The sequence below is a fragment of the Aotus nancymaae genome, unplaced genomic scaffold (genome assembly GCF_030222135.1).
Source record: "Aotus nancymaae isolate 86718 unplaced genomic scaffold, 86718_ANA_hifiasm-v0.15.2.pri h1tg000020l, whole genome shotgun sequence".
Lineage (NCBI taxonomy): Eukaryota > Metazoa > Chordata > Mammalia > Primates > Aotidae > Aotus > Aotus nancymaae.
In genome coordinates, this window is record NW_026988432.1 from 20,872,609 (window position 1) to 20,900,408 (window position 27,800).

Below are 27,800 nucleotides of genomic sequence, written 5' to 3' on the forward strand. Positions count from 1 at the left end.
ACTTTAAACTTTGGGGGCCACAATGCTTTATGTCACATATTCTTAAGAATACTTTTAAAATATAAAAACTATTCTTAGCTCAAGGGCCCTATTGACCTATAGTAGGCCACAGTTTGCACACACTGGGTAGTAAAAAAATAATGAGAAATGGAATGTTCTATGGCACATGATTTTGAGTTCAATCTTAGATATGTTAGTTTTAAAGTACCTTGAATAAATCAAAGCAGAGATCAAGGAAGCAAGAGGACCATCACTGGGAATGTAGAAAGCAACAGAGCTTTTGAAAGTCTTGTGGGGCTAGAGAGAAAACTGCATATTCAAGGGACCAAGATCCTAGTGAGAAGAGAAGGAAAGAAAACAGAAGTTGACACAAGGCCATTCATGTCACTTGCCAAACACTGAAGTTGTGTAGGGAGACTAAGAATGTCTCTAGAAAACAAAATGGAGTTTTTAGCAGAGCTGTCATGCTAAGAAGGCAAGAATTAGGATTCAGGACTCAAGAACCAAAAGATCCCGTTAAATACTCTGGGCTCTCAGTTGGAAGCCCTGGAAGTACTAGAGAAATAAAAGCAAAATCATAGGTAGACAGATTTAAAATACTGCAACCTAGCCTTGACACAGACCCTGATTATATTAATTTGGTCAGCCTTTATTCTATCTGACAAGCAGAGAAAGGGTGAACGCCCTCTGGAAGAGGATATCATTTGAACAAGCTACATTCTTTATTTACAATGTCTGATATTTAATCAAAAATTACACATGCCAAGAAATTATAGCATATAACTGAAATTATAGGCAATTAAAAGAGACTCATCAGTGATACAGATATTAGAGTTGGCAGATAAGAATTTTAAGATAATTAGAATTAATTTATTCAAGGAAATATAGAAAATAGTGGAAAAAGAAGATTAAAAAGATAAAGAATTTCACCAGACAACTGAAATCTATTTTTAAGAAGGATCAAACGGGTACTCTAGAAATAAAGACAATAATAACAAATAATTCAGTAAATTTATTTTACTGTGGAATAAGAGCAGAAAACATTAGTCATGTGGAACACATAAAAAGTTACATGACAACTAAAATGTAAAAAGGGGACAAATGGAGTTGTAGTGTTCTAAGGCTTTAGCACTATCAAAGACATTCTAACAGGAATAATTTGTTTTGAACTGTAGTAAGTCAAAGATGTACTTATAATCTCTAGGGCAAAAACTAAAAATACTAAGAGAATGTATAGCTAACAAGTATAGGAAGGAGAAAGTAAAATTTAAATATATTTGCAGAATCTGAAAGAGGCCAAGAAAAAAAGAAAAATAAGCAAACATAGAAACAGGTAAGTGAAATGGATCTCAAATGTTAAGATGGTAGATCTAAACACTAATTGTATTAGTTTTAAGAAAAAATAGAAATAGAGTAGCAGAGATTAGCAGTGGCCATAATAGTTAAGAGAAGAGCAAAGAGATCAGAGGTTTATAAAGAAACAATTTAGAAGAAAATCCAGCAGTCTAGGAACTTGGTAAGAAGGTGTAGATAATATTTTATCCACATATAAATCTAGAACACATTATTATAACCAATGTTCACAATGAGTTACCAAAAAAGAGTTAACATTCAATACCTCTTAATTGAAAGCTAGGAATGCATAATGTTTCCTATGCAAAAGCTATCAATGATAGACTGGATAAAGAAAATGTGACACATATATACCATGGAATACAATGAAGCCATAAAAAAGGATGAGTTCATGTCCTTTCCAAGGACATGGGTGAAACTGGAAACCATCATTCTCAGCAAACTGACACAAGAACAGAAAACCAAACACTGCATGTTCTCACTCATAAGTAGGTGCTGAACAATGAGAACACATGGACACAGAGAGGGGAACATCACATACCAGAGCCTGGGGGGTGGTGGGTTAGAGGAGGAATAGCAGGGGGTGGGGAGATTGGTGGGAGATAGCATTAACAGAAATACCTAATGTAGATGACAGGGCGATGGATGCAGCAAGCCACCACCATGGCACATGTATACCTATGTAACAAACCTGTACTATCTGCATATGTATCCCAGAACTTAAATATGTATTCTTTTAAAAAAGGAAGGTGATTTTATCTATCTAAATGATCTGGACATTTGGCTATCTGGGATTTGGCTATCTAAATGATCTGGACGTTTCAGATAATCCACAAAGTCCATATTTTAATATGCCAAATCATGGAGGAGAATAAAATTCTCCAATTGCTATTCTTAGCTTATGAGTGCCACGATTCAGAAAGCAATGAAAATTCTGAAATGTTATTATGATACCCAAATATTATTCTTTCAGAGGATCATATCTGTTATCACGTGACTGTTTTTTTTTTTTGAGACAGGGTCTCACTCTGTCACCCAGGCTATAGTGTAGTGGCATGATCTCAGCTCAATGAAGCCTCAACCTAATGGGCTCAAGCAATCCTCCCACCTCAGCACTCCTTCCCCCCCCACCACAGTAGCTGGGACCGCAGGTGTGTACCACTACACCTTGCTAATTTTTGTGAAGTCTGGATTTCACCATTGCCTAGGCTGGTCTCCAACTCCTGAATTCAAACATTCTACTCATCTAGGCCTCCCAACATGCTGGGATTACAGGCATGAGCCACTGTGCCCGACCAATTTTTAAGTATCTCTATATCACATAATCACCAAAGCTAATAACAAGCATGTTAGAAGATTATGATTATTTTGTTACTGGAATATTACTTCTAATATCTCTCCAGAATGGATGGGGAGAAATGTTTCCTTCATTTGATTGAGAAAATGTGTTTCCCCACCTAAGCCACAGACATTTACTCCTTTGTTTTCTCAAGACTGCACAGCTTAGCTAAGGCTACTTTATTAGGGACTAGACAACAATTAGTGTAATTTAAAATTCTGTCCTAACAACCACTGGGGACAAACAAAACTTGCAAATGTATGAATATGTAATAATTTATATACTTATGTTAACATATTCATATTTTCTATTAAAATATTTATTAAAGTTTTGGGATAGAATGTTAATTGATTCTTCAAAGGTCATACATATCATAAGAATTCTTCTAAGGACAAAAACAGTTCATTAAACAAGGCCTGGTATCCTGTACACAATGTCATTTGGCTTGTTCTTGTCTGTACCTTACAGTGCCCTTTTCACAGTGAATCATAACGTCAATTCAATCAGTACAAATTTTTTAGAGTGAATTCTGCAAGCAAAAAACATAAACTATGTTCTTGGGTTATATTTGACTTCCAAATTCCATTCTCTCACCTAGTTACACAGAATACAAAGCTACTGACCTTTGCAAATATAGCCCATTCATTTTTTTCAGGCTTTTGACTAATTAGACAACATGAGAGAAATGTAAGGTAAAAGATAAATCATCCTGGTCATTTTTCCACTTCCTCAACCTCATCATTTTTCACCATAAAGTGATTCAGACTGGCACAACAATGGCCAAGATATAAAGCTGCAGAACAAAAAAAATACACACAGTAGGACGAAAAAATGAATTTCACGGCAGTAAAGGGCTTCTCGCTTCACTAATAAAATCCCTATAGCCCAAGCTCTCTTTACAAAGAACCATGGATGTGGGATGAGAAAAACATATCAGAAACATCACCTGATATGCTAAGACCATCTTAACATATTCGTGTATGTATTCACCAAGTATCATGTGCAATCTGTAAGTGACTGGTTGTCTATTTTACAAACTTTCTAACCGGTGAACTGCCTATGCTGGGTGGTGTTGGGATTAAAAAAAAAAAAAAAAAAAAAAAAAAGATGGCTTTACCTCCAAATAATGATAACCACCTCTTCCTTTTAACAGATATCACAGCCTACTTTTATTCTCTTCCACTAAAAATGACTTGGTACATTCATCTCCCTCTCTTGAATCATTACCAATTACAAGAAAACTTTCTACTAAAGGTAAACTCTCCAGCTCTGTTCTTAACACTATATCCTCCTGCATTGTTCTACCCATTATCCTCTCCACCAACACAAATGCTTAGTGATCTCCTAAACAGAGTATGAACCCTGCTCTTAAGCCCCTAACCACTGAAGCTTCTATCTTTTTCCATCAAAAGCAAATTTTTTCCACTCTACCTCCACTTTTCATGATCAGCTCATTGTACCCTGATTTCTGACCAAACCAACTCTACCAAAACAGCTCTCTTAATAATCACCAATGGCTTTCCTAACTACTAAACCTAAACACCCCAATTCTTAATGTTATTTCATTTCTCTGATAAACTGTGGGCCCTTAATTTTGTTTTCTACTGTATGTGTGATCTAGAATCTGCCTGTATGATTTCTCCTTCTCTGCCTCTCACTGGCTCATCTTCATCTTCCAGATATCTAAACAGACATCCTGTCTTAAAATTTCTTCCATTTCCATACTCTGTCTCTCAATAATATTATCCTATGATGATATGGCTAAAAAAGCATTTCTTAAAGGATAACCTTACAAACAACTCTCAATTTCTATCCCGTAATTCTGTACCAAGATTGTGTAATGCATTACCAGTAGTCAAAATGTATTAAATAAAATTCATTCATTTTTCCCATTCATTAATTCATTCCACAAATAGTCATATTTTTAAAAACAGTCAGTTGGCTAGAACTGGAATAATCAAGGATGGAAGAACAAAATTAAATGAGGGAAGCATATGTCTGATCACATAGAGTCTCATAGGCCACTGTAAGAACTTTGAATTTTGTTTTAAAGATGACAGGAGGCCACTGGAGGTTACCTGCCCAAGGTCACCCATGGCCAGCAAGTTATAGAAACATAATTTGAACACAGACATATCTGTCACCAGAACCCAGGCTCTTAACCACTCTTTTGAACTGCTTTTATAAAAATAAAGCAAAAGCCATTCCAGAGAACTATCCTTACAATCTTGATATTAACAATGCCATCTTCTGATGTAGGGGTCAGCAAACTATGGCCCATGGGCCAAATCTAACTTACCACCTGCTTCTGTAAATAGTTTTATTGGAAAGCAGCCATGCTCATTTGTTCACATATTGTCTACACCTGCTTTCACACTATAATGCAAAGTTAAGTCTCTGTGACAGAGACAGCGCACAAAGTCTAAAGTATTTACTATCTAGTCCTTTACAGAAAGAGTCTGTCAATCCTTATTCCATCCAACTGTCTTTAGGAGCAAGAGTTGCCAACTGGGGACAGTAAGAACTAACTTATTTGCAGTGACAATTCAAGAATAAAGCATATCTGAAAAAAAATCAGACAATAGCAGGTAACCCAAAATGTGAACTGCAGTTTAAGGCTCTACACTCCAGCATCTATTTAGGAAAAAAATATTACCATTGCTATCCTATCTCACCACCATGCCGCTTATTTCTCAAAGGAATTTTGCTGACCCCGCACACACTCCAACTCCAAAGACTACTGCTAAGATGCACGTCTCCTATTACAAATCATCCTCAAAGCCTATTGATGGCCTGCACATTCCTGTTAACAGCACTGCCATTCTCTCTGCAGCCGGGTTTTGGTGTCTGAAACACTCTTGAACATCAAACTCTTCAACACTAGAGTGAAGTCCTATTTATTCAACTTATGCAACAGCTTACTAATGATCCCGTCTTCCAAATTCCCACTGCTTAATCCTATTTCCAGTCCCCATGACCTCTTACTTTATCATTCCAGCCTCACACTTCATTTCCCAAATCAGTATTTGTAAGTGTCTTACACACAAATGTTAAATATGACAAAATATTACTTAATCAAAAGGGTCCTTTTAAAACTATTGGACATCATTTCACCACCCATTAAATTCAATTATGTCCTCGGCTTTGCATTCAAGTTCCTCTACAACACAATTCTAATTGACACCTCAAACTAATTTCCTAGATTTCTTGAGCAATTACCATTTTTCACTAGTATGTACCATAAACTCTGTGTAGTTATACTACAATGTAATATAGTTATACTACATTGAGTATTGGAAATAAAAAGATGAACTGAATTCGTGTCCTGAGGAAGCTCAAAATCTAGTAAGGAAGACAAATATAAAGAACAAAAAATATCCTATACAAAGAGAAAAGTGTTTTGGGAAAGTTACGAACAACAACAACAACAAAAATGAGCACAAAAAGAATGTAAGAACGAATTCTGCCAAAGTATGTGGAGGGGCTAAGGGTTGGTGATGGCTTCACTGTCCTGAGGAAGAGTGAGATTAAAGACATAAGGGTGGGTAAGGGAAAAGAAGGATAGGATAGAGGATGCAGGATTCCTGCTATTTCAAGCTTTTTTTCCCCCTCCCCAAGGCAGTGGTTTTAAACCAGAGGCAATTTTTGCCTCTTAAGGGAAATTTGATAATATCCGATTGTCACAACTGAAAAGAGGAGGCTATTACCAACATGATGTGATGTAGGCAGAAGAGAGAAATGATGCTCAACGTCCTACTATATAGACTACAGCCCTCTAACAACAAAGAATTATCCATCCCAAAATGTCTATGTGTCACAAATGAGCTATCATGGTCCACAGCTGAAAGGAACAGGAGTAAAGGAGGGGATAATGTTGAGGTAAGTTGAGTGAGGTAAGGATGGGTTAAAATACTGACAATACAGGGATGACAAGGAAGGAGAATCAGTTCTATCTAGACAACCTCACTCACCAAAACCAAAGGAAGAATGCAAAACTGAACAAAACTTCCTTTTGCAAAGGAAGAATGCAAGTTACTAATGAATGCTCCACATCTAAAGGTTCATGAACACAGACTTGAGACTGCAAAGCAGGGGTCTTAAGACAATCAGTTATGAGGCAATGTTGAAGACAAGGGCAAAAAAGCGAAAGCAAAGGCTCTCTGCACTTTCTGTTCCACACCATCCAATTCAACACACAGTTATTGCGCAGCTGCTGCTGGGTGTCCTGGAAAAGCACAGAGATAAGTCAGTCAAAAATCCCCACCCTCAAAAACACTGAATTTCTGTAGGGAGAATTAGATAAGTATATAAGTTACCATAATATAAAGAAAAAAATACATGTCATAAGAGAAATGCAAAGGAGTTCAAATATACACAATCTTGCAAAAGACTCATTGCATAGTAATGAAGTATAATTTTACTTAATACCTTCTAGTATAAGGAAAAAAAAAATCATAGGATAGTAAATTCTCCATTTTGTTGAAGTTTTGAATGTCCAGTACAATTAACATAATTAGCAAAATAAAATATATGTTACTTCCAAATAGCCATGATTGCTAACACTATTCCACCAAGATACACTTTCTACAGAATATCCCAATACAGGCTTCACTATCCATTGAAAGACTCATGTAAAAAGATATATATATAGATCCAGTATCCTAGAGTTGAGTCCTGTACCATTGAGAAGCTTGTAGTTGTTTGTTTTTTTTAACTTTGGGTGGGTTTATTTCTCCTGAGGTTAGAAAGTTATCCAGAGGACAGCTCTTTAAATATTCCCTTCAGAAGGAGCCTCAAACTCAACATGAGAAAATAGTTAGAGAAATCCCTAATGGTCCAGCCAACATACATTTTTCATAAAGTGATTATCCTCCTGCAGCCTCAGCTTCCTAAGCCTTTTTCCTCCCTTCTATAATTGTTTTCCTTGTAGGCCAAGCAACAATTACCACTGCTACAAGACTAAGGAGGTTCACAAGCAATATATTTTACAATACATAAGTGTAGTGTCCCTGATATCTGGTGCTTTTATCACTAATTGCACTATAAAATACGCTATTAAAACAGGGACAAACAAGATAGTAAAAATCACATAATGGACCATGACCACTTATAAAAGCCATTCATAACTGTTACTGTACCACTTATTTTTCTTTAATTTTCAAGTTACATAATTATTTTTCCAAATTTTTACTTCTAGGGGATACCATCAAGAGAAAGAATATATGTGGGAGTTACACAACACACATGTATGCTCTTAAACATATTGTTTTATAAATTTGCTCAAAATTAAATTACATATCATATCAGAAAATGTTCTATGAATACTGAATTCCTAGAGACAGCTACGTGATTCCTTGAAAGTAATTATAGGTATGGCCAATGCATTTAAGCTGTGATTTCTTCACACACTTAGGGTATGTTACTGAAAGCATAAAGTGTAGAAGGATTTCACAATTGTTGAAATATACAATACAACACACTGATAAAACATTTATATCTTGAGGGAAGAAAGAATGATCAAAGTGTGACATTACTGCGAATTACTGGAGGATGTGGGTCAGTGGAACTGCCTACAGTATTTCATGTGTCATCAGCACTCACTAACTCATGGGTCATTTTCAAGTCTACAGATGAGCCTTTCAACCCCTTCACTATTTATTCACATATCTAACCATTTTAAAAAATGAAAATCAAGAAAAGATACTAAAAATAAAAGTATTTGTGCTATCCATTAATAACTCTAATGAATATTTAGATGGAACTGGAATTTTAAGTAGTGATTCAAGATGAAACATTGAGATTCTCTCTAGGTTTCATTTAGCCATTACTAGAGACAAACTAATTCCAATTATACCACATTACACAAATACCACAGACCAAACAGTGGCTAGCCTCTGCAAAACTACAGGTAAGTAACCAATTCACAAATTGGGATTGTTTTTGTTGTTGTTGTGATGGAGTTTTGCTCTCGTTGCCCAGGCTGGAGTGCAATGGTGCAATCTCGCTGCAACCTCCGCCTCCCGGGTTCAAGCGATTCTCCTGCCTCACCCTTCTGAGTAGCTGGGATTATAGGCATGTGCCACCATGCCCAGCTAATTCTGTATTTTTAGCAGAGATAGGGTTTCTCCATGTTGGTCAGGCTGGTGTCGAAGTCGTGACATCAGGTGATCCACCCACCTTAGCCTCCCAAAGTGCTGGGATTACAGGCGTGAGCCACAGCACCGAGCTGGGTTTTTTTTTTTTAAATAGTATAGTCTTCAGTTAACTGAAAAAGTAACTTATACTTTCATTATTAAGTGTCGAAAAGGAAAGTATGATTGAGCTTAGGTCTCAGAAAAATTGTAATATTTCTACAACTCCATCATACTTTATTCTCAAACATTTTCTTAAATCTTTGAAATAGCTTAACCTTACTAAAGTCAGAAACTAATCTTAAAACAAATGATACATCACAAGTACAGACATCTAATTGTACCTGAATTATTTTTTTCCCCTCCTAGGGACATTAGCTAGTGCTCAATCTTTCAAAAGAAAGATTACCAAAAAGTAAGACAGATTGTATACACAATGTTTGCTCCAATTTCATAAACTAAAGCACTTAATTCGGTAGAAAGAATTTTAAAATATTTGAATGGTAAGAATAATTTGCTTTTTCAAAATGCCAAATACTTGAAAAACCCAAACTATGTTGGATAAACATAAATGAAAAACAAAAGCTTATTTTTCAGGAGTCATCTCTCAAAAATTATTTTCTAAGACATGCCAAAGCTATGTTACTAAATGCAGTTAAATGAGGTCTATACACTTCAGGAGGCCACATACAAAGCTTACCTTGTCAGATGCCTCAGAAGCCAAGAGGTTAGTTGCAAGGGTTTGTAGCTTATGATGGGCCATATTTTTAAGAGCAGCAAGACTACGTCTCGTCATAGCTTGTTTTAGGTTGACTGCTGGATGACTAAGTGAGTCAACAGCAGCAGGAACAGCTTCATCACAAGCGTTTAGAATTTCAACTGCTGTTATCCCCATCACACAACGATCCAGTGCACCTGAGAGACAAATACATTCACAAATATTACATAATACGACACAATTTTAAATCATTTTAAATGATTTAAAATGTAGAGAAAAATGGTATGAAAATTTTTTTATGTAGAAACGTGTCTTATCAATGCTTCCTGGAAATATCTTTTTGTACTTCCATCCTCTAACAATCTTCCATGTGGTACCACCTTAATTCCTCTCCCACAAAGTCCCTGACACAACTTCCCAATTAAGTCAAGTTCAGAGCTAAGATTCCAACAACCTCCTCCAGACTTTTCCACTCTTTCTACCTCCCAGATGGCTTTCTTCACTACTCCCATCCCATCACACCATTACAAACATTAAAATCTGTTATTGGAGGCACTGAGTAAGTTGTATAGCAATCTTAAACATAAAAAAACTTACTAAAATTTGTTTTCCCCTTGAATAATTGCTGAAGCTTCTCCTTCTCTAAGAAACTTCCACAAATGGAAAAAATATTATAATTTCTTCATTCTGTCTGCAAATTCTTGACTCTTACTCTCACCATCCAGCCAAATGTTTCTTCACATGTTTGTGGAAATTACCACTACTTTTACTTACAACTGGCTTCTTCATTTGGCCATGCTTTCCGTTTATCTCCATCTATACACCTCTTGTCTAAGTCACAAACTTCCTCCAATGCATGCTTCACTACCTCCTTCACCCATTTTTCAAGGTTTTAATGTTACATTTTCAATGAGTTATTCCCTGGCCATCTTATCAAACTCTCCCTTTTCTGCTTTATTTTCTCCACAACACAACTACCAGCTAACATACTGTATGTTTAAAGCTTTTATTTTTGACCTGCCTTTCTCCACCCAGAATGTAAACTACACAACAGCTAGAGAATTTCAGATGTTTTGTTCACTGTTGTATCCCTGCTACATTGAACAGTGCCGGGCACACTGGAGGCACTGAGTAACTATTTGTGGATTAAATGGAAATAGGAGTTACCAGCCTCAAAATACAGAGTTCTAACAAATCTATGAGAAAAAAAATAAGCCAGCAAAATAATGTTTAAAGAATATGAACAATCGAAAGAAGAAATACAAATTGATAGTAATCATACAAAAAGATGTCAACCTCAGTAATAATCAAATCAAGTTGAAGCAATAATGAAACACTATCTCTTACCATACAGATATTCATCATTCTCGTGGTAATATACTTTTGGTACAAATAAAAATTAGTAATTCTTCTTTTAACAAATTCTATTAAATTTAAAACTCACATTTCCTTTAACACAGGAATTCCCATTCTAAGATTATGCTAAATAATGATACCATATTCAAATATATGTGTGAGAAGTTATTGTCTTAATCATAAATGAAAAATTTTTTAGAAACCTAAGTATCTATCATTAGTAGACTGAGTCAATAATTTATGATGTATCCACTAAAAGGAGTACTGTGAAGTTACAAAACCAATCTTTAAAATGAAGCTCAGCTATATATATTAACGTAGAATAAAAGCCATAACATATTGTTAAATAAGTTAGAGTACAGTCTTCATAGTGTAAAAGGGAGGAAGGGATATTATAGTCACAGAAAAATAGTCTCAATAGATGTACACTCACGGTTAACAGGGTATATTTACATGGTTGAATTAGTACAGAACTTCATATTCTTGTATCTGAAGATTTGTAACATATCATTTTTTTTTTACAAATATATATATTTGTAAATATTGTGGGAAATGATTTTAATTAAAGTTAATTTGATTTTGAAAATGATATTCTTTCAGATATCTTAAAGTTTCACAGGAATAAGTTTGGAATTTACTGTTCTAGCTCTTAATTCTCTATTAAATGTGGTTTGTAGTTATAATGGAAAGGCTTAAATGACCTTCCCTTCTTGACATCCAAAATAAAATCATTAATCAACAAATAAGTGAGAACATACTACCTGCAAAAGCACCAAGTAACAAATTTGCTTCCTGGCGTCAAAAGTTTATACCTCCTTTTCCCTTTTGAACAACTAAGCTCAAAGTTAGTAAATAGAGCTGAGGAAAGGTAGGGTTCCATGTCAGACGAGGGCCATTGTGGTAAAAAGCGGGCCTGCAACAGCCCAGGGCAGTATGTTAGAGGCTGAGATGGTGCAGATGGAAGCTAAACAAGAGGGAGGTGGTGGCAGAAGCTTGGCAAAGGGTTCAGCCCCAGAAGCATGTGCATCAAGAGACACTGATGGAACCTGAGTGGAGAGAGGAAGGAGTTCACACAGGGAGGCAGACCAGTACAGAACCCAAAGGTGGGTCCAAGAAATGAACACATGAGAAAGCAACCGGGCACAGAAAGTTGAAGTCTAAGAAGTATGAGAAGGGCATCCACATGGTGAGGGCGAACGGTCTGGGGCCTAAAAAGTGAAGGTATCTATGCAGTGGACAGTTTTGCATAGGCTGCTGGATCCCAAAAGGGGAGAAAGGATGTCCATGCTGGGAAGAGTAGACAGGGTATCATCCAGGATGGATAAAAAGCACATCCACTTGAGGAGGCAGCATCATCTACTTGTGTTGTAAAGCAAGACAATGCTGAAAGAAAAAAACATGTCCAGTGTGAAGGGACTCCACTGACCAAATCCAGGACATCACATAAAAGTTTAGGAATGTAATCCATTGTATAAAATAGAGATCCAGCTGACATAAATGAATAATTTAAGTGTTTGATAAAGAAAATCTATTTACATGGCTTCAAAGTACCTCCTCACAAAATGCTAATTACAAAAAGAAAAAAGATAACTTTCCAGTGAAGAAGTCAAAAAACAAAACATCTTAAGTGACCTAAGTAAACACTAGTGATGAAACAAATTAAAATCATGCCAACTGATAAGATGTAATAACAAGGCAAGACCCAAAAGGATCAAATTGTTTCCCAGTAACTTAACTGTGTCCCACAACAAAGCTCAAAAATATTTAGAGGAATACAAAAATCTCCAATAACCAATAAAATAAAATTCACAATGCCTGATATCTAATAAAAAATTACCAGGCATGCCAAAGAATGATCAATGAGAAAAAAACCAAGTCAAGAAAAACCCAGAACTGACAAAGATTAAAATTAGAAGACAAAAGCATTCGAGATTGTAATTGTATTCCAGCTGTTCAAAAGGTTTGCATAGAGACATAAAGATATCAAAAGACCAAAATCAAGCTTTTAGAAATGTAAACTACAATGTTTGGGATGAAAAATATACTAGATGGGAATAATTAGATTAGACATTGTAAAAGAAAATATCAGTAAACTTGAAGCATACCAATAGAAGTTATATAAAATGAAATTAAATAATTTTTAAAAATGACAATACCATCACAGTGAGCTGCATAACAACTTGAAATGGCTTAAAATACATAATTGGAGTCTCCAAAGAAAAGGAAAAATAACAGGGCAGAGAACATATTTGAATAAATTACGGCTGTAAGTTTTCCAAATTTGATAAAATCTATATAGCCACAGATCCAATAAGTATAACAAACCCCAAGAATGAGAAATATAAAGAAAATCACAATCAAACTGCTCAAAACCAGTAATTAAGAAAAAAATTTAAAAGCAGTCAGAGAAAAGAGATGTTCTTTACAGAAGAAAGGAAAGGATGACAGCAGGTTTCTCACTGGAAATAATGCAACCCAGAGACAGCTGAGTATAGAAAGCAAAATGGAAAGCAAAAAACAAAAACCTGTTGATCTAGAATTCTATACCTAGAGAAAATAGCCTTTAAAAATGAAGATTAGAATTTTTTCAAACAGGCAAAAGCTGAAAGAATTCATCACCTGCAGACCTACACTAAAAGAAAAATATTAGACTAAAGAAAAATGACTTGAGACAAAAATCTGCATCTACACAAAGCAATAAAGAGCAAAGGGAATGGTGACTACATAGATAAATATACTAGACTGCATTCCTATTATTTAAGTTTCCTTACAATACCATAGATTGTTTAAACAAAAAAATGAAAAGAAAAAAGCAATGTTCCAAGTGAGTGAAAATCATGAAAGAATATGGATGATACAAGCAACAAGAATTGGGAGTGACCCAATTATTCTTGACTAGAGCAACTGGTCTGCGTAAAAGAACAGTAAGAGGTAAGGACAGAAAGGTAGGAAGGCACCACACTATGGAAGATCTTATCTTGAAGGCTTTATGAACTAATATTGTTCATGGTTTATTCATTAAGACATTAATATGAACCAAGTGTTGTCAATGTTTTCTTTCCTAAGATTAATTGACCAGCAGAGTACAGGATGAACTGGAAGAAAGAGTAGGCAGAGCACCCAATAACGATAGCCTAGGTATGGGAAAATATGGCCATAAATTACAATGGTACACTGGAAAGAATAAAAAGAGTAGGTGAGGAAGACCTAACGGGAAAGACTTAGTGCTTAATTGTATGGAGGGGTTGAGAGAGAAGGGAGTGGTAAGCATAGTCATATCTCCACTCTAACAACCTCTTACTTCAAAGAGGGAAGCAGTGAAAATGGTAACTAAATAGGTAAGTAAATATGTATGAGTTCATAGAGTCAATCATCAAAAGAGAAAAAAACTGATTATACTTGGTTTTACCAAGGTTTTAGTCAATTACCTTTTTTTCATAACCCATTCATTGTGTCTTCCCCTGTCCTGTAGTATGTTTTGTAATAGAATGAAAAACAAAAATGTACAGAAAAGCTGATGATGTAATGGCAACATAGAGTGAAATACAGATATAAGATCTAAGTTCCACTGTATTAAATACTACAGGCAAAGAGTCAACTACATGAAGAAAACACTTGCCACTAAAACCCTCCATTAATAACAAAAGACTGAACTGCAACACTACCTCCCGATTCTCTTCAGCAATTTTAATAACAAGAGAAAAACATCAATTTAAATACATCTAACTAAAAGCATAAAAACATTTTCAAAAATTAGACCTAAGGAATAATAACAGTCACTGAGACTTGACTTGTATGACAGAGTCCCTGAAACCCATGCTTTTTGTTAACCATGGTTTACGTTTTTCCAAAGACATACAAATACACATTAATTCATAATTTCCTGCTACATTTACACTGGGGTCTGTTGGGGGGAAATAGGGGAGGGACAGTGGGGGGTGGGGAGTTGGGGAGAGATAGCATGGGGAGAAATGCCACATATAGGTGAAGGGGAGGAAGGCAGCAAATCACACTGCCACGTATGCAGCTATGCAACAATCTTGCATGTTCTTCACATGTACCCCAAAACCTAAAATGCAATTAAAAGAAAAAAGATACTTAAGATCAAAAAGATGATTCAAATGCATATTTCATGGAATAAATGCAAAAACAAATATTAGAAAACATGGAGAACAGAACATAAAAATAAAGAAGGTCAAAGAATAAATAAATTCACAAGTCCTCATGCACTAATTTCTGATAGTATTTGTCAAGCATTAACAGTATTTGCACTTGTACAATCAAATAGAATAATTATACATACAGGAGTAGATATATGATGTGGGAATTCACCTTTGTTATATAGCAAGAATGATAAAAAGAAGCAGATGAGAATGTTGTTTAGGCTTGGTAATGGCTAGGTAAGAAGAACATTTTGTAACATCAGTCATTACTTTCTGCATGCCCGTTTCCCAAACAGACAGGATTCTGACCTTCCTGTGAGAATGGCACTGCATACTTACTGGGAATATCAAATGTGAAGAATGAGATGGTTGATCTCAGAAGCACATAAACAGCTCCACAAAAGCCACCTAGGTCAGTGGCCCACCTTTAATAAGTTCATAAGAGGGAAGCAAGAGGTTCATGTGGCCAAATCTTGTTGTTAGCACTTGGCTAATTTTTTAACTATTTAGAGATGTGAAAGAATAATTTCTATGGCCATTACATCACTATTACATTGTCATTGCATATAAGATGATATTGCAATAAAAGAACAAAAGATTCTGAAACTCCATAGCTCTATACATTTTGTATTACTAGCTTCGACTGCATTTCACAAGGAAATGTAAACTGAAAACACAAAGTACTCATTTGAAGGAAAAAAAATGCTTAAAAATGCCACATAAAAGTATAAAGGAAAGACACTTCAAGTGTTTTAAGCTAGAAACATCAGTATAACTCAAAACAGTAACTAGAAAAATTGCCCCATATGTAAAACAGGGTTAATGTGGTAAGGCTGCATTTGTAAAAATACATTCTCAAAACACTAAGAAGAGGATCAAGTATCTCCTCAGAGTTTAAATACATTTCATACATGAAACCCCAGCTGAATCTGATTTTTCTAGCTTCATTTTTTATTTATTTAATAAATAAATAAATTTAATAAATAAATAATGTCAATACCTCCAGGATGTACCTTACTGACTCCCCGAGGACCTTTATATCACTAGCTACAGCACGAACAGCAAGGAGGAAAAAAACAATGTATGTCTCCTATTATGGTTGAAATCCAAAATAAATTCAGCTTTTCTATAGCATTTATCTTGATTTATGAATGTCATATTGACTGTTTACCCAAATCTTCAGCATGTAATTTGTGAAGTTTCAATATTACATGCTGTATTTTATCTAAATTGGGCTTAATTATACTAAACTGATTATAACAATAACCTCTTCCAGTACCCCTACGGTTAGGACCTGTTTGTCATTTCCTTCTAGAAAAATTACTACAATAGTAGCTTTGTCTATCAGTAAGGCCTCATTTGTAAATAATTTCATTTTATATTCTTCATGAATATATTTATCGTGTCTGAAATATTCAAGTATTATATATTTAAGCATTAGAAAAGTTCAGAAAAATGATACTCTCTTCATATTTGAGAAAGTCCTAGACAAGTTTACTATAAATTTTTACTTAAAATATATTAATAGTTTAGTATACATTTTTATTTAAAAAGTATCAGCTGTTAATAGCTATAGTTTCTTCTTTTAAAAAAAAAAAAAAAAAAAAAAGAGAGGCTCTTGCTGTCACCCAGGCTGGGGTGCAGTGGTGGAATCACAGCTGACTGCAGCCTCGACTTCCCGGACTCAAGCGATTCTGCCACCTGACTGGGTGGGACTACAGGCACATGCCACCACAGCCAGATAATTTTTGTATTTTTTTTGTAGAGATGGGGTTTCACCATGTTGCCCAGGCTGGTCTTGAACTCCTTGGCTCAAGCAATTCACTCCCCTCTACCTCCCAAAAAGCTAGGACACTACAGGTGTGAGCCACCACACCCAGTGTTAATATTGATAGTATTTTAATACAGTGTCTTACAAATGCCATTATTGCTATAAGAACTTGAATCCTATTTCCAAAAAATTATTTCTAAATGTGGATAGTCATATTCCCAAGTTCAACAAAGTAACAAGTTAAGCAAGCTTAGAACTGCACACACATATACATATACACACATTCTGTTTACTGCATCCAGGGAAATATTATCTCATTTTATTTTCTCAGAAACGTTTTAAGATAGGAAATGTTACCCTGATTTTACAGATGAAGAAATTGAGAGACAAATATCCAGTGACTTGGAATAGGTCATAGTGCTAGCTAGGAGTCTATCCTAAGTTCAAACTACATAGTCTGACTCCAGAGCCAAAGGCAAATTCTGTATATTTAGTTTATGACACAGACCAAAAAAGAAAACACAAGAATGTGCTATTAAGCAGATAGGACATAACATGGAGACACACAAAAGAAAGATATAAAATTGCCTATGTAGTATAACAGCAATTTTTTTTTTTTTAATGCCTAGAAAGGGATTAGAAATATGCCAAAAAGGTTAACATTTGACACTGAGCAATGAGATGTGGGCTCATCTTTCTTCTTTTCTAATACTTTTGTGCTTTCAAAATTTGACCAAAAGTATGAACCTCTTTTACAGTGAGACAAGAGAAAGAAGTTACATGCAAAAGCAAGGGAGTCTGACAGGCTTCAAGAATGCTTTCTCCTGTCAAGACTACCAGTGTACTACCAGTTAAAGTGAAGACAATAAAAGATTACTGAAGCTTATGGCTACTTCCAATAGGTTTAAGAGAACTCCCTTTTTACAACAGTGCATGCAGAAATATGTATATAGTCTGATTTCAAAAAAAGACTATTTAAAACAAAGATGGAGAAAAGGAAAAAATCTTGTAGAAGTATTAGTACAGCTAGGAATCAAAAGAAAGGCTTTAATAACTGATAGATGATTACTGAAAATTGTAAAAGTAAAAACGGAATGAGTTTCAAAAAGGCCTAAACCAATAAACATTTAGTTACATACATACAAATTTCTTAGGGAAAAGCATGGCAGTCTCTGTACAAACATTACATATCATGCCTGTGCTTTTAAGTTATGTATTACTTCTTCTACATTATACCCCCAGAACATAAACTTTCTGACATCTGAAATTTTAAATGCTCTCTAGAACTTGAAAACTTCACTTTAATTACCTCACACAATTAACTTCCCAGCATTGGTTTTCTGCTGTTGAAAGAAAAAGAGTTATCTTTTTCACTATTTGTGAACCTGAGATAAAAACGATTTCTTCTTATTCAGTTTACTCGTGAATTATAGAGAAATCATATATACTTTGTTGTCTGTATGTCTGTCCTCATCTGTATGTTATCCTCAATTACATGCTTTTAAAGATTCATGAAATATTCTACAAGCATTTGGCATAGAACAAAAGAGAGGCCATTTAAGCAATTAGAAATAAAAGCAGCAACTATTTTATATGTCAAGGCTTTTTTCCTCAAATAAAAGACATTTCCATTTCTAGAAGACTGAAATATACCCATTTAATTTACTATAGTATCTCTTCATACTCGTCTTACCAGTATCCATCTGCCAGACGTACACAGAGCCATCTGAACACCCCACTACCAGGTAATCATCAGAAGGCCTCCATTTGATTACTTGAATAGGAAAAAGGTGACGAGATGCCAACATTATGCATTTTTTCTCTCGCAAACTTAGAAGTCCTACTGAGTGATCACTGGCTACAGAGCAAATGCAGTGCTGTACTCTTGCCTGAAAAGAAAAATAAACCTTAATTATATTTAAATTAAATTTAGAATAAGATGGATCCTGTCTTCAATAACTTAGGGCAAAATTAATTATACATTTGCTGCCACTGAAAAACCACCACAATATTAGGTCATGTTGAAAAGCGTGTTTCTTTATATTACACATAAAACCCAGATCAATCATTAAAAATATTTTTATACTAAATTAACTCTAGATTAAAGATTGTAAAAGGTACACTGGAAAAACTGTTCAAATCTAAAGATGACCTTACTAAAATGATTGCTATATCAGAGCAGGCAAAGCTAGGAAAAAATTGATCTGTTATTAGGTGTTCTCTTTCCACAGTGTGAACTTCCCTTTGTTTGCTGCAGGAGCTGCTCTCTGCAGTGCTTCTGTCTGTGACTCTTTCATTTAGACCAATGCTCTTCCCTGCACCTTTGCTCAAAAACAATACCCTCACCATCCCTCTGCACAATCATTTCTCGGGAGTCACAGCTATTCGAATTATCTGTAGATAGGCATTCCTGTTTCCTTTACAGTTTCTATAATGTCAGCAGATAGATCACCTCAACTAGCCACACAATAGCCAATTAAATGTTCTGCTGTGTATTTTCTGCTCGCCTCTAGTTTTTGCCCTTCATCTCCTTTTTAGAACAAGATAAGATATAAATAATCAAAGATTTTCTCTGGTAATAGAGAACTGAACCTATGACCTAAAAAATTAAAAATTAAAGTCTAGAGTTCTGTAAAACAATTTATAAACAATTGAAAACTTTTCAGTGACTTAACAGATTATGCTTTCCAGGTCATATTGAGGGAAACCATATGAAAACAGCCATCTGAAACTCCTTCTTGTACATATTGTGGTTCTCTCTCTCTCTCTCTCTCTCTCTGACTTTCCCTTGTATGGGACCTAAAGAAAAAATGTGTCAAACCTCACCCTGCTGGGGTTCTTCTAAGCAAACAGGCTGTTTTTAACTGAAGATCGGTATCTCAGTATCTTTCCCAAATGGGACATGTTGACAGGTATTAGGTTAAAAAAAAAAAAAAAAAGAAAAAAGGGAGGAAGGTAGTGGTCAAATGTGCATGGGAAATACTGACAACACTGAAATTAGGTAGTAGCTGTTGTTTTTAACTACAGAACTTCCAAGAACGTTTAGAATGCTGTGAATGAAATTATCTCTTCAAAGGGATACAACAGCATTTATCTCCAAAGTTGTTTGATCATAGTAATCTTAGTAAGACCTAGTTTTAGATGAGCACACTTTGGAAACTCAGGACTGAATTTTCTATCTATAATAGTGCTGGACCTTGGGCGTAAGTATTGAACATGACCTATCAATGGTCTCATTTGCTTTCTTCCCCATATTATTTTCACCATGATTTAGCTTTATTTTTATCTTACTAGATGATGTTTATTTCTGTAAAAACCTAAAATCAATATTTGAATGAAACAGCATAGGAATAAAACAAAGATAACAGTAATATTTAACTATTTACTTTGTTCTTAAATTCAGGTGTTTTATTTTTATTCTTTGTTAGCTTTATTTGTACTTTTTGTGTTATAATCACACACTATTCTCAGCATAACAGGTGTTTACTCATTTTAAAAGTTAAGAAAACTAAGTTCAGAGAAGTAGTATTACAAACCTTTACTAAAAATTATAGATTTCTTAAGCATTTTTAAGCTTACTTATTTTCCTGATAAACATTTACTTGAAACATGAAATGTGATCCTTGATGTCTTCACAAAAGACATTAAAAACTGAGGGGCAGTTGACTGACACACACAAATTAGTTTTGTAATTAACAAATAAATACAAACAAAATGGCAAACTACAAAAATAGTTAAATTTAGGTTTATTAGGACAAAACTGGGTTAAATACACACACACACACACACACACACACACAGCTACATATGTATGTTGCTAACTCAAAGCAACAGACTAATACAAATGGATGATTTGCATTTCTACAGCTTATCATCAGTACTGACTTTGTCAAATATTTCCATTATTCATTTTATAAAAAGCATTGGTTGCTACATTAATGGCTAGCTACAACGTTCTATTTTGCAACATTAATCTGCCAAAAAGTGGTCATTTTATTTATCTACCTCAAAGAAACAGTTATCTTTGTCTATGGGTAAAATTAACTTAAATAATGATGCCTAAACAGTATTCCTCTTAATCTATTCATATCCTTTCATCAGGCACTAGTCAGTCACAGTATTCACACATCCAATGCTACTGTATTTTATATATATAAAATGTTCAATAGAGCCGCTGTGTTGCCCAGGCTGGTCATGAACTCCTGGGCTCAAGCAATCCACCTGTCTCAGCCTCCCAGAGTGCTGAGACTACAGGCGTGAACCACAGAGCCTGGCCACCGACTCTACTTTTGATTCTGCTATTTAGAGTCACAAACTCTCCAAAATCTTTTTTAGAAAGAGCTAATCCCTAATTAGTGCCACACATCTGACTACTTGCTAGTCCCCAAGTTGAAAGTCATTTCATTCATGCTCACGTACACTCTAGTCATTCCTTTTCAAAAAGTAGAGAAAATGAAGTATGAATCAATATGGAGTTTTGCCAATATTTTCTACTGTTAGGTGTTCCTAAAATTCTGACCTATTGGAGATCTCAACATCTGAGGTGACACAAAGCTATGACAACCACTGAGCTACACATACTCTCTGTCAAAGATCTCCTTACCATAGTTTGTAATTTAGCAGAAAGAGGATTACAGCCATTAAGCAAAGAAAAAGGCTTTCCCATTCTTATGACAAACCTGACCTTCCGCATTATCAACCTCTCATGAGAAGTTTCCCTGTCAAAACTTTTCACCCTCCCCCGTAGATATGCAGGCAGATAATTTCAAAGGCTTAAGAAAATGTAATCTATTTTCATAAGACTTAAAAGCTCTACATTATTACTCTTATATAGTAAAAATAAAGGACACACAAAATGAATATTAAATAAGAGCATAGGATCTGCTTTAAAAAGTAATTGAGATGTAATTTTCTGAAGGTTAATAAAAAAGAGCTTTAACTCCGAGATTCTAGCATTTCTACATGATGCATTCTCTTCCCACACATCTATTTAACTAAATATGTTTTAAAGAATACTTTTATTCCTCTTTCGCATAGTATAATAATGAAAATTTGCTAATAACAAGCTCCATCTACAAAAAAACTGTTTGGTCCTGGCCAAGTGCGGTGGTTCATGACTATTAATACTAGCACTTTGGGAGGCCTAAATGGGCTGATCACCTGAGATCAACAGTTCAAAACCAGCCTGACTAACATGGTAAAACCTCATCTCTACTAAAAGTACAAAAAGATCAGCCAGGCGTGGTGGCGTGCACCTATAGTTCCAGCTACTCGGGAGGCTGAGGCAGGAGAATCACCTGAACCCAGGAGGCGGAGGTTGCACTGAGCAGAGATCACACCATTGCACTCCAGCCCGGGAAACAAGAGTAAAACTCTACCTCAAAAAAAATAAAAAAAAGTTTGGTCCAAAATAAAAATTATATGCCATCTATATAAATAATAAGTATCTAAAGAGTTAACTTTAGCTTTACTGTAAATAAGAAACAGACTAGAATAGCCAAAATAATCAAGAATGAAAACAAAAAAAATCAATATTACTAAGCCCAAGAAAGAATAGTTATTAGAGGTACTTAACTCACAAGAAAAGATGGTTCTGTGCTTTTTAAATATGGATTAAAGTAAATCTAATTTTTCTTCTTTCAAAAAATGCTAGTCCAACTCATATATAGAAAACTGGCCTGAAGTAGAAATGACCCAATATAGTAAAACCTCATTAATTTTGATTTCACTAATTAATGGAGTTGATGGCTACCTTTGAAGCCTGTGTGAAAACAAATTAATGGTATAAACAAAGCAAATGTCTAGCCTGTTTAAGTGTAAAAGGAAAAAAAGACTATTCAAGCAACACTTTGATATTAATTTTAATTCAAACAATGAACAGAGTAATAAATAATTCTCAGCTATCTGTTAAATGAAAGCACTTAAAAGATTTGCTAAAACACAATTAACTTGGTTTCCTCTTATCTGTCCTCAAAATTATTAAGGAAGCACTTCTTAAAGAATACTTTATAACTCATATTTCTTCCTGATTTACACCCAGCTTCTTCACGAATGAGTTGAATTAGCACAATTCCTTTATTATTAAATTCTAGAGAGCTGCATTACTGAACACCTATTTCACCTGCACTAATTCTATAATTTGATTAATTCCCTTCTACTTCACCTTTTCCCCTTTCAATCTGGAAGAGTCACCTAAACATGATTCAACACCAATGGCATTATAACAAGACAATGTATAAAACATTCAAACTGTGTACGTAAAATAGTAATACAACAGCTAAAAAATGTGAACCTCTTATCTTTAAACTTATTTGAAAAACATTTATGCCTCAAATTTTGATTACACATGCACTAAAAAATTTTGATATGTGTTCCCAATAGTTGCTTATTTGTAAATTAGTTATGTTTAATTCTGTGCAATATATCACATAAATTGTAAAAATGTGCACAAACACATATTTTAAAAGGATGACTCAAAGTTTAAATAAACAAATTTAACAATAAACATTTCTCAAATGTCTCACTAATGTGAATAACTTAATATTTCATTAGCCAATATCTCATGTCACAAAATAGATCCTTAGGAAGGTTTCCTTGTTAATGACAGGATGTAAATACAAATTTTATATAATTATAAATTTTTTGCTGACCTCCTGCCAGGACTGATCAAACGATCATTAAAACTTCTAATATAGAAGAGATTTTTCATTAGAACTATCTTCCATCCATATTTTCCCTGCCCATTTTGTGATGATTAGGTTTCCTTAAGCAAACAAATTTTAACTGCAAACAAACAGGATGAAAGCAACTCTGGCACCCCACTTGAGGCACACCCACTCTTGCCTGAGATACGTGTCCATCTGGTATGCAAAACAGGCAAGGCCACCAATGCCCCTACTTCTAGTAAATGTTCATAAAGCTCAATTTCCTAAGATTAAAAAATAAGTTCTAAGATTTTCTTCCTATACCCCCGTTGACTGTCTCACATACTCTACTTCAGTAACCACTGCTGTAAACTGACTTAAAGAATGTAAACATAAAATTCCATTAAAAAATTTTTATTGTCATGGAACAGAACTTATGGAGCACAGAAGAAGCATTCTATCAACTTAGCTAGTATCTTACAGGTGAAAGTTATTCAAATTCATGTTCCAAACACTGTATTAATTCTTCCCTAGATGCAATATGCACCAATGATATCAAATGCCAATGAAAAGGCTAACAATCAACAGAATATTTAACCAAGTAAAAACTATTTGATGAAAAAATAATAAGTCGGAGCAAGGAGAGAGGGGAAGACACTGGCCCAAAACAAGTGTATTCTTAGGTCAATCATTATTTTTCAAATAATTATAATCCTAAACCAAATAAAGGCTCACTGGATTTGCCAGTAAATAATCCTCACAGTACATTAGTGCTGAACAGCAGAATGCCACAAGCTATCACAGAATCTGATAGAGTCAGAATATACCACCTAGGTCACCCAGTCTGACCTTATGCATTTTACAAGACTTCATTTTAAACCATTCCCAGAAACCTCTTATGTAACCTGTTCCTAAGCATCTGCCATGAATTACAGAAATCAGAGACAGCTAGTTTATCCCATCCACTAGCTCTCCAGGGAGATGATTCCACTTTCCAACAGCTCCCAATGTAAATAATATATATTTTTTATGTTCTACTTTTGCTAATTTGTTTTCTAAACCAAATTACTCTTTTTTCCATATCATTTCATGAGCAATGGTCTTATTTGCCCAGAACATTTTTCGTCTGAATAGTCGCTAAACATATGAACACTCTATTGTCTCTCCTTTTAAACATGCCCATCATGAGACAAGCTATAAAGAACCAGCTTGCTCATAAATCAATCCTACTATTCTCTTAATCATTATTTCTTATACTTCCCAGAACTCTTTCCATGGAACATAAATGTGCAGTTAAGATGCATCATTTATCACATTAAATATTCTACCTGAAGGGAAAAAACAGCCTATGAAATTATACATTAATTTCACTTCTACATTTTCACAAAACTAGATTTTTTAAAAAAAAGCTTTAAAAATCCAACTTTCATTTAAAAAGTAAAGGACTATTTAATACGTGTTTTAGGAAAAAAAGACCATCTGGTCCAACCAAAACACTGATTAACAAACTAATTGGATAATTACATAAACAACAGAACTTTTAGAGACTAGTTCTAATGTCTTCCTTTATTCACTGTAGAGAAAAACAACATGGAAGAAATAGTGGCTAATTAGAACTCTAATTCTTGAACTGCTTATTAGTAAAATGACAAAGAAATATGAAGGATTTAAAACAAGACTAAGAAAATAAGGCCTATCAAAGAAAAAACATTTATTTAATAAATAACACTATGATAATTTGTTAGCTTAGAGAAGCAGATTTTTGTCCTTACCTCACAATCATAAATACGTTTTAGATACATTATTTTATGTTTGTTTTTAATTTGGCCATGGTTTCTCATCAAATTTTATCACATTTCTGGGTGGAATAAGATTTCAGAAAGTCAAGCACCACATGTTCTCACTCATAGGTGGGTGTTGAACAATGAGAACACGTGGACTCAGGGAGAGGAGCATCACACACTGCGGGCAGTTGTGGGGGTAGGGGAGAGACAGTGGGGTGGTGGGGAGGGAGGGGAGGGCGGAGAGGGATAACATGGGGAGAAATGCCAGATATAGTATGCACGTAAAGTTAAATAAATTAAAAAAAAATAAAAGATTTCAAGCTTCAAAAAATGTGGAAGAAACTACACATAAAAATTAAATTTGATTACATAAAAACTGAAAATATGTGTAGGCTAAAAAATTCAACAGTACATGATAAATTAAATTCCAACAACGACAGAAGCCACATAAGCTTAATATTTTAGTTAAGAGCTCAAACATTAATAACCCTTGGAGACAAAGAAAAAAAAAGGACAAAAAGAAAAATGTCTTAAAAAAACAAATTTTTAGAAAAATTAGAATATCTCTAGGAATCAAAGAAAAGCAAATTGAAACATTAAAATACAATTTTTACGTGTCCCCTTAGACAAAGATTCTAAAAATTACAATACCAAATAGTTAACATTTTTGGGGTTCATACTTTTTGCTAGGCATGTTCCAACTGCTTGGCAATAATTTATTATAGTCCCATAACAACCCATTGAGGTAGATACTATTATTTCCATTTTTAAAGATGTAGAAACTGAAGAATGGAAGTAACTAGCATTTGTGCTGGCAAGCAGAAATGAAATGGGAGCTGAGTGTAGAAAATAATTTCATAATATACTTCAGCAGTCTTAAAAATGTTAATAAGCTTTAATATCAAATTTGAGGACCTGACATTTTCATTGAATAGAATATATCCAAAAAAAATCCTAAATGAAATATTTACATACAAAGACATTCGATATATTATTTAAAAGATATTGGAAACAAATACTCAAGGTAGAATTGCTAAGTAAATATGGTATGCTCACATAATGTAAAATTATTTTCGTAAGTGAAATAACTTGGAAAATATTTATAATACTAAATGAAGATGCAATGTGCACAGAAAACTATCTACAGTATAATCACAAGGATATAATAAAATGAATTTTAAAAGCCTAAAGGAAAATATATCAAAGTATATTAATTACAGTTCTCTTAATTATCAAGAACAGGTGACCTTTTACCTTCTTATCTCTATTTTCAAAAATGTTAGTAGTGGCTATACATTAATCAATGTGGAATGAAAACTATGCCACATTTTTAAAGAGCAAGTAATGAGTTACAAGTAAAAGAAAAAAGGAGACTAAAACTGAAAAATTCCAAACTTGAATAATCAAAGATGAAAAAAGATCAATTATACAAATCAATAATGAAAAATGTCAAAAATTGGAGAAAACCAATTACTTTGAAATAGACTACTAAATCTACTAGATGGCAGCATTCATCAGTTCAGGCTGTTAAGTCAGACTACTCAGGATCAAATCCGAGTTCTGCCACTTGCTAACTGCATGACTTGGATGAGATATTTAACCTGAGTCTCTTTTTTGCATATAATGTGGTTAACAGCAGTAACATACCTAACAGATTTGCTGTGTGAATAACATGAAATAGAAATTCACACAGTGACTAACATGTCATGAATACAAAAGATACTAACCCCATCATTATTATGTAATTATATACCATAGATTCTATCTTTTAGAATGTAATTGTATTTATTTTCTGAAGGGGTTAAGTGTTGCTGATGTTTAAGTGTTGACCAGAAAATATGAAAATACTCATAATTCTTCAAGAACATGAGTTTCCATTTTTCAGTAGTTTCTTCTCATATAAATATCTCTGCTTTAATTTAATCTGAATAGTCCCATCTGCATAATCATCAATATTACATACTACTATAAATTACATTAATAAAGCTTTATAACAATTTATAAATAAAATACAACTCCTTAACAACCAGCTTCTATAGTTCTCTGAATATTGTGTTTTTCTACTGAATAGATTTTAATATTTTAAAGGCATGAAGTGAAAAATAAAGTGCTTTAATTTCATGTACATATTTATGGGTTAGAGAGACTGAGATGGTTAAATCTGCAAGCCCTCAAAATATGCTAAAGTTTTTTAAGCAACTTTCCACTCTCCATACACCATTCAGCTGTCCCTTGGCATCTGTCCAGGCCAACAAACCTTGGGCTGCACACATTCAGGGAATAAGACTTTCTTGAAAAAGACTGCATGGTATTACAACTCCCAAGGGCTCTCTGTTGGGCCTGCCCTTCTACTTTCTCACTCCTCAATTTAGAACTTAAATGGCAATCACACATCTGACCAAGCGATTTTTAATCTGTCTGCTTGGCCTTACCTGTTTATGCAGATCATACCTGCATCATTATAAGAAATAAACACTGGGCCAGGTGCAATGGCTTACACCTGTAATCCCAGCACTTTGGGAGGCTGAGGTGGGCAGATCA

General features: G+C 34.4%; 1 protein-coding gene across 4 annotated transcripts in view; it reads right to left on the bottom strand.

The window, feature by feature from the left end:
• The window catches only part of WDR7 (WD repeat domain 7), a 390,653-nt gene that overhangs the window by 283,808 nt on the left and 79,045 nt on the right, over window positions 1-27,800 (bottom strand). For all 4 annotated transcript variants that reach the window (XM_064379106.1, XM_012446433.2, XM_012446431.2 and 1 more), the window contains exons 13-14: window positions 18,525-18,720; window positions 9,524-9,738 (exon numbers count right to left, since the gene is read on the bottom strand). In XM_064379106.1, coding sequence (XP_064235176.1) covers window positions 9,524-9,738; window positions 18,525-18,720 — 411 coding nt within the window. The remainder of the gene's footprint in view (window positions 1-9,523; window positions 9,739-18,524; window positions 18,721-27,800) is intronic.